Source organism: Lepidothrix coronata, unplaced genomic scaffold (genome assembly GCF_001604755.1).
Source record: "Lepidothrix coronata isolate B3197 unplaced genomic scaffold, Lepidothrix_coronata-1.0 Scaffold213, whole genome shotgun sequence".
In the NCBI taxonomy this organism is placed as follows: domain Eukaryota; kingdom Metazoa; phylum Chordata; class Aves; order Passeriformes; family Pipridae; genus Lepidothrix; species Lepidothrix coronata.
The window spans coordinates 1,173,221-1,185,384 of NW_016690393.1; the positions used below are offsets into that span (position 1 = coordinate 1,173,221).

Sequence of the window (12,164 nt, forward strand, 5' to 3'; positions counted from 1 at the left end):
AGGAGACAGACCCAGAAGGTTTCAGAGGGGGTTTTTAAACTGTGACATGGAGCCTGTTGGGCTGCTTAACAGTTGATTTGCAAAGCTGAGGCTGCAGCTCAAATCCCAGACTGGTTTGGGTTGGAAGGGACATAAAGATCCTCCAGTCCTGGACAGGGACACCTTCCACTAGCCCAGGTTGCTTTGGAGCAACCCGGCCTTGGACACTTCCAGGGATCCAGGGGCAGCCACAGCTTCTCTGGGCAACCTGGGCCCGGGCCTCCCCACCCTCCCAGGGAAGGATTCCTTCCCAAAATCCCATCTAACCCTACCCTCTGGCAGTTTGAAGCCATTCCCCCTTGTCCTGTCACTATTTATTAGGATATTTAATAATCAAAACCGGCCCATAACAGTCTGTTCCTCTCCCTGATTTTGTGGGGACTGTTTTTGCCTCATTCGAGCGCTGTGACGGAAACGGGAATTCAGTCGGAGTCAGCAGGAGGGAGGACTGGCTGCATTCCTGCTGGCACAGATGTCCTGGGACACAGTCAATTCCTGCTCTGGAAGGGAAAGTCCCAGAACTTGCAGCTCTGTGTAGAACACTTCCAGAGCAGAGAGGCTGCTCGGGCTGGACATGAAAGCTTTAACAGTGACCTCTGTGCTCTGCTCTGGTGGTGGAATCTTGGTTTTCAGTTCACTTTCTGTTCTTAGGCTGAGAGAATATTTTCAGAAGTCAGGAGGATTGAAAACTACAGAGTAGAAGGCATGGAGATCTATTCAACCACGCTCTGGCATCTGCAGAAAGATGTTGCCCTTTCAGTTCTTTCCAAGGATTTGACGGACATGGATAAAAACTCACCGGAGGTATAAAATGCTCTGGGTTTGAGGGAGAAAAGGGGAACTGACCGTGGCAAAATCAATGAGCTCTGAGCTCTAATCATGTTTTTTCCTCTGGGGATACACCTGAACGTGGCAAAACTGGAGAGGGAGGTGGCAGGATTGTCTTTTAAAGTCCTGATGCCCCAAATGGCTTCTTAAAATTCTGATACCTGCTCACAGGGAACAAGTTAAAACCTTTTCTCTGTTAATGGTTATTTAAATTTGCATTGGCACCATTCATCCAGGAAGATCATGGGTTAATCAGTCACTCCTGCTGCTGCCAGGGTGCAGAGATAAGGAATATCTTTTTCCTGTACCACCTCTTAATTGCTGTAGTTAATTCACTGGCATTTAAAATATTTGTCCTAGAGTTTATTTGCAGACATGATGTTGCACATTTTTATGCCAAAGTCCATTAAACTGCAGAGTGTCTGTCAGTGTAAAGTCATGAGATACAAAAAGCCAGGAATCAACACCTGGGACCCAAAAACTGGGGGCAAAACTGGTGCCACAGTAAAAATCAGAGATATATATATTTGTAAAGGTGCTCTTAAGAGTTGAGAAAAGAGTAGAGGATATTGGGATTTTTTTGTTGTTGTTATTGGAGGAGAGAATTCCTGTTCATATTGTCATTAGCTTGTCTAAGAGTGGAAAAACCAAGCCCAGTGAAGCAGCTGGGGGTTGTAGTGAGATAGGCTGGAGAGAGGGAAATGCAGATTCTAATCCAAGGAGTGGAGAACAGTTATGTGGTTTGGCACTGAGGCTGAAAATTTGGGGAAGGGAGTGACCCCAAGCTCTGATGCTTCCCAGTCTCGATGCTGGTTCCTGTGCAGGAGGGAAAGGGGAGGCTGCTGCTAAAATTTTTTCCCCTGCAGATTTCCAGATTTGTCACTTAAGAGTGAAAGTACCATCTGCCCCTTCATTATTCTTAAATATCAAAGATGTTTTATTTTTGGCCTTTTCAGCTTCGAAAGCTTTAGTCATTAGTCATCAAAGGATCTAATTGGCACAGACTTGTCGAGTGTCCTCAGATTCTCCATTTCTGTGTTTCAGCTTGGCTGTTTATTTATTTTATGAGGTGTGTTTAGGCCTGTTTTTTGCCTCACAGGAATGAGACTGAACCGTTGATTTATTACTGCTATTTTTTTTAATCTAGGAGGAATTTATTTCTAATTATGTAAAGCAGTGTGGAAAAATGTGTTCAGCTCAGATTTAGTCACTGTGAGTTGCAGGAAGGATTCCAATCCTGTCCCCTTTTTCCCAGGCCTGGTGTGCTGCAGGAAACTGTTTCAGCCTCCAAAGGGAGCACGACATTGCAATCAAGTTCTTCCAGAGAGCCATCCAGGTGGATCCAAACTATGCCTATGCCTACACCCTGCTGGGACACGAGTTTGTGCTGACAGAGGAACTGGACAAAGCCCTGGCTTGTTTCAGAAATGCAATCAGAGTCAACCTCAGGCACTACAACGCGTGGTAGGTTTGGGTTTGTCCCCTGCTGTTCCATGGGATACAAGACCCCTTCAGGAGGAATGTCTTCTGGATGCTGCCACTGCTGGGATTTCATAGAATGCCAGGATGGTTTGGGTTGGAAGGGACCTTAAAGCTCATCCCCATGAGCAGGGACACCTCCCACTAGACCAGGTTGCTCCAACCTGTCCTTGGACACTTCCAGGGATGGGGAGTCCACAACCAACTTCCCACTCCTCTCTCTCAGAAGAGAGCAAAGCTGTTCCTGCAGAAGATGTGGGATTTATGTCTTTATTAAAGTTACTTCCACAAGGAAGGCAAAAAAATTGGGAGTGTTTTGATTTTTCCCAGGTCTTTTAGGCTGCATTACCCAGCTCTTCTGTTCTCCTGTGCAGCATTCCTCATGCATCCAGTTATTTTTTCCTCACTTGCAGTTCAGTGAGGAACCCAGCCCCTTCATACCTTAGGATACAGTTAATTTCTTAAAGCTTTTTAATATATAAAGCAGTGAAAGTTAGATTTGTAAGTCACTTAGTCTTTAACTGCTGTATTCCTTTTAATTTGTGGCTGTTTAGCCAGTCTTCCTGGAGTTCTTTAACAGCCCAATTGATAAAGAAAACCAAGTAAATTTTAGATACAGCTTTTTCCTCAAGAAATCCCTTCCCACCCTGTGTTGGCAGGTCTAGAAACCTTTCCTGCCACGTCACATTCACTGCCAAGAACTAATTGGATTAAAAGACAAGTGTTACTTAACAGAATTGTTTCTGTGCTCGCAGGTACGGGCTGGGAATGATTTATTACAAACAGGAGAAATTCAGTTTAGCAGAAATGCATTTCCAGAAAGCACTTGATATCAACCCTCAGAGCTCAGTCCTGCTGTGTCACATCGGAGTAGTAAGTAACTGTTCTTTATCCTTGGCTTCTCATCCCGTACTTTGCAGGAGAAAAATCACTTTTATGCCTTTTGGGAGTGCAGTGATTTCTGTCCTGGCTCTGTGTCCCCTTTGCCTCTTTGTTCCAGGCAGGTGTAGATGTGACAACCCACTTCTTGAGCCACTTTATGCCAAGTGGGATTTAATTAACAGGCCATATTCAGGAGGCCTCAGGCACCATCCCTCAGTTCAGTTTACGGGGCTGTTGGAAAAGTCAGTCGTGTGTCCCTCTGCTCCTGCAGTCCTGAAAAACCAGTGGCCTCTCTGGCAAATCCTGCTCAGAGTTGGGAAATAATTCTTGGATGTTAAGTCTGTGTGGGAGTGAGGGGTGGTGACCTGCTGGCTCTCATTTGCCTGCTCTGTGGCACCAAAACTGTGTCAGATCCGACAGGGACTGTGGCTGCTTCTCCCTTAAATACAGAGAAAGGCTTTGGGTTTGCTCCTGGTCAGAGGTTAAATGATTTCTGCAAGGCCTTGGGTGGGGAGAAGGTTTTGGGGTGGAGACAAAGTGGATTTTAATTCCTGTGAGGAAACCTGTTAAACCTTGGTCTAGAATTGGGCCAATGTTTTTTTAAAGGATCAGAACATAAGCAAACAGAGTCAGAAGGGCTTGTCCCTGCCTGGCAGCTGAGCTGTTATTTCAAAGTTGTTCTCCCTTTCTGTGACAGGTCCAACATGCACTGAAAAAATCTGAGAAGGCTTTGGACACGTTGAACAAAGCCATAAGCATCGACCCCAAGAACCCCCTATGCAAATTCCACAGAGCCTCGGTGTTGTTTGCAAATGAGAAGTACAAGGTGAGGTTTGGGGCTCCTGGCAACCTCCTGGCCTTGGAATTCCTGGGGCTGGGAATGGAGATGCCCTTCACCAAGGGAACTGTATTCAGTTTTTTCATTGTAATAAAATCTGGGGCCAACAGATTTTTATTTTATTTATTCTAATTATTTTATTATTCTAATATTTTTGTTATTATTATTTTTAATTTAAAAAATAATTTCTCTATTTATACCTTATATATGTTTAATTTTTTTAAATGTTTATGTTGTTATTACTTTATTCTGACCCATTATCATGAGTTTATACTAAATTACCAAAAAAAAACCTCAGCAAGCTGCCCCATATCCAGTTACAGCAACAGGAACCAGCTATTTCAAAGGTTGTGTTATGGAGGGAAAAATCAGAAGCTGAGCAGTTTTGGGCTGATCCCCTGATGACCTGAACCCTGTTTAGAAGAAGAGAAGATCTTCCCACAGTCTCATTCCTGTGATTTTTTCCTCTGACCTGTTTTTTTTGGCCACAGAAAACAAGCCCCAGTCTGGTTTTTAAACCTTGCTTCAGAAATGTGTGTGCACATGCAAAGGGAAAACTTGACTTAGAACTTCTTTTTTTTAATTCATAACTGAATAAATTAATTACAAAATGTGTTAAGATTAAGGACTTAATTAATTGCCCATTCATAGATTGTTTTCAAAATGTAAAAGCAGAGGAAAAATAAATATAATAGTCCACTATCTTATTGCCCTTGTGCTGGTGAAGGAACTTTTTGACCCTGGTGAAGCAGAGAAATAAAAGATTTGGGCTCTTTCTTTCCCAGGCTCAGACTTACAAGACTGAAGTTGTGCTGCTCACATAAACTGCATAAAACTTAATGAACTGTCTTGGCTTTTAGCACCAGTGCTGGGGGAACTTGGACAGTGGGATAAATGTTGCTGCTGTTGGGTAAAGAAATGTAGGTTTACACTTTGATTTCTGTGGCAAGCCCCAACTTGAAATTGTGTTGACATGAGCAGGTTTTAGGGGATTGAATGGAACTTTTATAACTGAAACCAATATTTATTTCTAACTGCAGACTAAGTATTTTTAGGTTGAATTTCTTTGTGATGCCAGGTGACTGTCACAGCAGAATAAGTAGCTCCAGCATCAACAACTATTTTAATAGTAAAGTAGAAGTCTGACTAAATATTTTGGGTTTCAAATGCATGATATAAACACAGTCTTTTGTAGAAGTCCCCAAAATGCACATTTAAACCCAGAATTTTTCAAAAGCACAGGCTTGAGACTAGTACATACACCCCAAAATACATCACTGTTATATTTTAGAAGTTCCACTGATTATCCACTGTGAACACCCTGCCAGCTGCTTCTCTTCTGCCCTGTTCAACCTTACTGGGATCAAGACATTTTATATCAGAGTTTGGATATTGTAGGAGACCAAAGCCCAAAAAACTTGCTCTGTTTCTGCAATAATGGGGCTACAACATGCTGCAAGTTTTAAATGAGAAACTAATGGAAAAGGAATTTTAGATGCTTCTCATGAGACTGTGCTGTTGTTCTGGATGGAATAAGCTGGATGGAAATGCCAGCATTAATTTCTTATTAAATTAATAAGTCACAGTTTGGTGATGTCACAACTGGTTGCAGATCTCTGGTTTGTACTCACTACACTTTTTTTTTTTTCCTTCCTTTCAGTCAGCTTTACAAGAACTTGAAGAATTGAAGCAGATTGTTCCCAAAGAGTCTCTTGTTTACTTTTTAATAGGAAAGGTAGGTAAAACCTCACTGTGATCACAAGTTCTTTGGTTTCCTTTGCTGCTTAATGAGAAAATGGGATGCCTGTCACTAAGCTGCTTCCACTTGGAGCAGTATTCTAAAAATTCCCAAAGCTTTAAATAAGGCTTAGTGCTCACAGGTTTATTATGGATCAGCTTTTAAATGCAGAGGACAGTTAAAGAGAGCTGGAGGCTGTTCTGGGATAAAACAAACCAAGAGAAAAATCACCCAGGCCAGTGTTACTTTTTGCCTGCTTTGATTTCACCACTGTCAACTGAAAAGATAATTAATTTTAAAAAGCTTTCCTGGAATGGCCTGGGTTGGAAGGGACTCTAAAGATCACCCAGTGCCACCCCCTGCCATGGGCAGGGACACCTTCCACCAGCCCAGGTTGCTCCAAGCCCCGTCCAACCTGGCCTTGGACACCTCCAGGGATCCAGGGGCAGCCACAGCTTCTCTGGGAAACCTGTGCCAGGGCCTGCCCACCCTCCCAGGGAAGGATTCCTTCCCAAAATCCCATCTAACCCTGCCCTCTGGCAGTTTGAAGCCATTCCCCCTTGTCCTGTCACTCCAGGCCCTTGGAAACAGTCTCTCTCTGTGTTTCTTGTAGCCCCTTTGGGCACTGGAAGGATATAAAATACATATAAACTGATCTCTAAATTGGTCCTGATAAAGATCCTTCACTGAAAAGGGACACATGGCTGTGTCATCACCACTGCATCTGTCCTGGAAGTGGAATTCTGTCCAGACTTGGTTTTTAGAACATCAGTGATGTTAGCAGTGCAAATCCTGAACATTTGGAGGGGTAGCCCATCCACCAGCAGAGCTGGTTATTTGCAGGTGTACCTATTAAATATTGAATCACATTCCAGTGCATTGTGTCAGAAATCCTGAATAAGAAGTAATTTCATTTTTTTTCTGTGTGAAATGCCAGAGGAGTGACGTGGTGACAGAAATCCTCCTTTCCCACCCCCTCCTCTGCTGTGGAGCTTTAAACACCTCCTGCAGCTTTCTGTACTTGGAACCAACCAGCCAAACCTCTGGCACAGTCCTGGAGAACTCTCAATCAGCAAGATTCCTTTATTTTTTTAGAGTAGAGAGAGATTAAAAGGGTTTGGGCTGAAATGTGTTGACTGGTGTTTGTCCAGGAGTAGCTGGACCCCTAAACTGACATTAGACTTGCCATGTCTTGATGAATTTAAATACTTTCACTGTTTAAATGTTTAACACAGATAAATTATTTGCTCATCCGCCCTTAATGTTAAAGAATCAGTGAACTGCTGGTTTAATTTAATTTTTGGATGGAAATGCTCTTTCTACACATACTTATTATTTCCTTTGGGACTCATATAATAACTTTTTCATCCCTCCCCTCTCTTGTTTTTCATAAAACACCAGGTCACTGTGGCTTGGTACATTTGTTGCCCAAACCTTCAAGCAGCAGCTTTGTGTAAATGGAGCCTTTTCTGCTTTTTTTTCTTTTTTAATCGATTTTCAGGTTTATAAAAAACTGGGTCAAACCCATTTGGCCCTAATGAACTTCTCCTGGGCCATGGACTTGGATCCCAAAGGAGCCAACAACCAGATCAAAGAGGCCATTGATAAACGTTACCTTCCTGATGATGAGGAGCCAATAACTCGAGAGGAGCAAATCAGTGAATGTTACCCCTATGAATCAGGTTTGTATTCCCAAGCCCTGGTCATTTAAGGAGGTTTTTTCCACTCAGTTGTAGGAAGAAACCCAGGTTTAATAAGTGAAACGTTCTGCTCAGCAAATAAGAACTCCAGAGGCTCTTCCTTCAGCAGGATCCCTTCATTTTTCCTACTCTGGGACGTTTCTTTAGGTGTATTAGGACAGAGATTGTGATAACTGTAAATTCCTACAAATCATGGGGGCTGTAATATCATCCCAGGAGAGCAAGACCTTCCCAGGGCTGCAAATATTCCACCATAAAGCAGCAAATCATTTCGAAGTAACTGAATGGCAACTGAAATTTGTCTGTAGGGGCTTTGTCAGGAGTTTAAAATGGATGTTGGGTGAAAATGCTTGGTGTGCTAAACATAAAAGGTGGCTTTTGATGGAAGCAGTTTGGCTTGAATGAAGAGAAAATAAAAACACTTTGGGGAATAATCCACAAAAAGGAATAGCCCAGGTTTGTCTTCTCTCAGCTTTTGATTATGAGCTTAAATTGCTTTGACAGTCATAAGTGTTGACCTCTTTGCAGACTGAAGTAGAGATAGAAAATAAATGCTGATAAGCAATTTAATTCTTTTCCTGAAAAGAGGAAAATATAGCAGGGTTGGGATTCTTTATTAATAAACATATTGTCCTGCAATTCCAGATCCTCAGCTGAAAAAGTAGGAAAAGGTGACAGTTGTCTATCAGATTGATTTTTATTGATCCTGTGTGCTTTTTGATATGGGAAACTTACCCTGCACTGCTCTTCTGAAGTATCCATCTTTTTTTTTCCTGCTGTTGGAATTGGGTTAATTTAAAGCCCCAGCTCACTGGGGCTGAGCATGTTCTGACCAGGAGATGGAGACAGAGACTGGAACTGCTGAGCAGCACCAAAAAAAACCCCCAAAACCAAACCAACACCAAAAAAAAACCCGAGCAAAAAAACCAACAGCTTAATTTGTCCAGTAAATGTAAACAAAATCAAAGTGTTGGGCTGTGTGCCACAGTCCAGCCTCCCTGACTGTGCAGAGAGACTGTCCCAGAGTTCCACAGCCTCAGCTGAACGACTCTCTCGGGATACATGAGACAAACTGAAGTAATTTAAGGTAGTTCTGGGCAAAGGGGGAAATTGTTTGGAATATTTTGGGTAGTTTAAGGCATTTTGGGCATTAAATTGCCCCCTGGGGGACTGACTGTGTCTGTTGTGCAGAAAGCTGGAGTGTTTTCTTTAAAGCAGTAAAGTGCCTCTGTGTTTCTCCAGATGAAACAATTGAGTATTTGGGAATTTACAGTTAATTTCCTCGATTGTGCTCTGGAGAGCAGAGTCCAGTCACGTTCCTGGGGGGGAAGAACAACCCATCATTAGATATTTGCCTCTGTTCTGACCTTAACAGGCATAGGAGTTAAGTATTCAAGGGTGGCCTTAGGTACTTGTGCCATGTTCTGTGTCAGGGGAGCAGGGAGAGCTGCCCAGCCCTCCTGAGGGAATTTGGGGATCCTCCATGGATCCCTCCCTGAGCAGTGCTGGAGGTTGCAGGCATTTAACAGAATGGGGCCAAGCAGTGGGGTTTGTTAACGTGCTTTGTGCTTTATTGGTGTGTACTTTGTGTGAATTCCTTTGGAAATTCATTTAGGGTCAAGGAGCAATGGGTTCAAAGTGAAAGAAGGGAGATTTGGGTGAGATACTGGGAAGAAATCCTTTCCTAGGAGTAGGGGAGACCCTGGCACAGGGTGCCCAGAGAAGCTGTAGTTGCCCCTGGAACCCTGGAAGTGTCCAAGGCCAGGTTGGCCGGGGCTTGGAGCAACCTGGGCTGGTGGAAGGTGTCCCTGCCCATGGCAGGGGAGGGACTGAGATGAGCTTTGAGGTCCCTCCCACCCATTCTGGGTGTCTGTGATTTCTTTAGACCCCTTCAAGCTGTCAGGGCTCAGCTTTTGAAGGAAAACGGGAGAAGCCACATGGCTTTAAAACACTCGGAGGGGGGAAGCCCAAACCTGTTGCTTTTGAGGTGCTGGAGTGGGTTGTGGGGGGATTTTTGGGGGAACCAGCCCCGTGGGGTCTGAGCCTCCGTGTTCCTCTCTCTGCAGTTGGCACGGACGAGTCCCAGGAGAGCAGCATGACGGACGCGGACGACACTCAGCTCCACGCGGTGGAAAGCGATGAATTTTAACCTCCAAGAGCCACTGTCTGAGCTTGAGTGTGTGTGACTGGTACTGTCGTGTCCTCCCCTTCCTTCGCATCCTGGGTCTTCACCTCTCTGAGCCAGCACTGTCGTCGACCTCCACTGACACCACGAGTGCACCTCAGCCCCGACCTGTCCCAGGGTCCGTGGCAGTGCAATATCCAGCTGCTGCTGAGTCTCACTAGTTGGCTCTTACACATTTATCCAAGTGACTGAGGAAGAAATGCTGGTTTTGGACTCCCCTTTGCTGGAAAAAAATATCATGGAAGACAGACTTGTGGTTTGCTGTATGGAAGGCAGTAGATGTGGGGATAGTACTAATGACGAGGTGTCTTGTTCTTTTTCCAGAAATGTGTCTTAGTTTGGGTCTTTCTTGGTAAGCAGAGTGCTGAACCTCATTTCCAAGTTCTCCAAGGACAGTGGTGACAAACAGGACTTTTGCATATTGTAGTGTTTAACTTAAATGCCAGGGAGTGTCCATGACCTTAAAGCTGCAGTGTCTCCAGTGAGCAAACACAGGACTGGGAGCGTGTCCCACCACGGAAAACACCCCGTGGCCCTGCTTAGAGTGCAAACTGCAGGAGAATCACATGGCAGGATCAAAGCTTTCATCAAATGCTTTCATGTTCTAACCATGAATTAATTTATTCACCCGGTTTGGGAAAGGTCAGTGTTTACTTTGTACTTGAGTCAGCACCACCTCGCTTCGTTTTTCGTACACCCCTTGACTTGTTCTTCCCCTCTTGAGAATAAAAATTAATAAAGGGCAAAATCAAGAGACAAATGAGATACAAGTGTAATGTGACAACATCAAACCCTTAATCCTGAGAGACTGGGAAGACTGTGGAAGCCTTAATACAATCAGAACCCTGGTCCAACACCTCCAATAACTGTCTCGGGTTAGTATCTCATTAGACCTGTGATCACTTTTAAAACTCTTTTGTAAAGGGTGGTCCAAGCAGGATGCAAAAATGTGCAATTATCAGACTTTTTCCTTATTTTTTTTTTAAGCTGTTCTTTCAGTTTCTCACTCCAGGAACACTTTCCTTTTCTCCAGGGGCTGTTTCTTTGAGGAGGAAGCTGCACCACGTTAGCAAGTCCAAACTGCTCTCTGTAGCCTCCTGCAGCAGCAATTGGTGCCCTTTGTGCAGTGATGACAAAGAAAGTGTATGATATAAGCAGTTTTAAAGAGCAATTTATGCCTAATAAATTGGGAATGATACAAATTTCATAGCAATGTATTTGTTGTGATCAGTCTTAATTTTTTTTTTAAGATCCATTAGTTTTTAGGGGTCTCTTAGTTACCTTTACACTTCAATTTCTTTTAAATTATCCTTGTACACAAGGGACATCTTCTGTCCCAGCTCCTCTCTGCTCAGAAGCCACATGGACACCTTTATCCTTTGAAAAATCATTCCCAGGTTCAGAGCAAAAAAATAGAAATTCTCTGGTTCGTTGGTGTTTTTTGAGGTAGGAGGATGAGCAGGGGAAAACAGGCTTCGACTCCCCTCCCAGTGTGAAAAGGAATCTCCAAAGTCTGAGGAGCAATAAGACACTGGAGGAGGTTTGTGCCTCTGCCACATCCCTGTGCTGGGCTGGAGCTGGAAGGTCGATGGATTGACTGGAAAATCATTTGGGCTGGATTGAGAGTTCCAGCTCTCACCCCCCTTCCTGTGGCTGCAGCTGTCGGGGGTGATTCCCCTTCCTGCAGAGTCTTCCCCGAGGAAGGCTCCGGGCTCAGGGTTCCTGAGGGGCACCTGTGGCACAGCTCTGAGTTCCCCGTGTCTCTCCTGGGGTGGTTTTCCCACCCAGCTTCCCAGCACACCCCTGGCATGGAGGAGTCCCAGCAGCACCTCACAGTAAGGTCTGGAGGCAGCACTTGTGGAATGCCACTAATTAATGTGTTAATTGGCTTCCTTTTGGTTCTCAGCAGGTTTTTCCAAAGCAGGAGGAAGCAGGTGCTATTCCCTTGTCCATAACCAATGGTGGTGTTTAGGTGGGGACCAGAGATCGGGAATCTAAATGGCTTTTTCCCTTCTGTTCCCTGAAAAAATGAAGTGAAACTTCCAACCCTCTGGAAAAAGCTCTTAATTCAGCTGGGATCTGACGAGGATATTCACGTTACCTGCAAGATTTAATACATAAAACCATCCCTGGCTTTCCATCTACATCATACCTGGAAGGGATTTTCCTTTTTTCCCCAAGAATCCCGAGTCACATTTAGCCCTTGCTGCTATTTTACCTTCTAAGGAGAAACACAAGATTATTATTGAATGACTAAACTTTGGCTCTTTGAGGAGGGACAGGGAGGAAGAGTCCGAGCATGGAGGCACTGGCAGCCAGGTGAGAGCAAGTGTCCACTGAAAAGAATTAGGGAACTGTCATTTTCTTACAACAAAACTATGGGAAAAAAAATGCAAAGTGTGGGTGTGGTGTTACTATTTGCATTGAAACAATGTAATTTGTCCTTTTTTTTTTTTTTTTTTTTTTTTTTTTTTT

General features: G+C 43.9%; 1 protein-coding gene across 6 annotated transcripts in view; it reads left to right on the forward strand.

Annotated features, from left to right (window-relative positions):
* Positions 1–12,164, forward strand: part of CDC27 (cell division cycle 27) — a 31,438-nt gene extending 19,274 nt beyond the window's left edge. For 5 of the 6 annotated variants that reach the window (XM_017833324.1, XM_017833325.1, XM_017833326.1 and 2 more), the window contains 7 exons: positions 691–843; positions 2,123–2,331; positions 3,102–3,219; positions 3,926–4,054; positions 5,727–5,801; positions 7,306–7,486; positions 9,571–12,164. In XM_017833324.1, coding sequence (XP_017688813.1) covers positions 691–843; positions 2,123–2,331; positions 3,102–3,219; positions 3,926–4,054; positions 5,727–5,801; positions 7,306–7,486; positions 9,571–9,653 — 948 coding nt within the window. In that variant the 3' untranslated portion in view covers positions 9,654–12,164. The remainder of the gene's footprint in view (positions 1–690; positions 844–2,122; positions 2,332–3,101; positions 3,220–3,925; positions 4,055–5,726; positions 5,802–7,305; positions 7,487–9,570) is intronic. The other variant, XR_001877754.1, reaches the window with a different exon arrangement.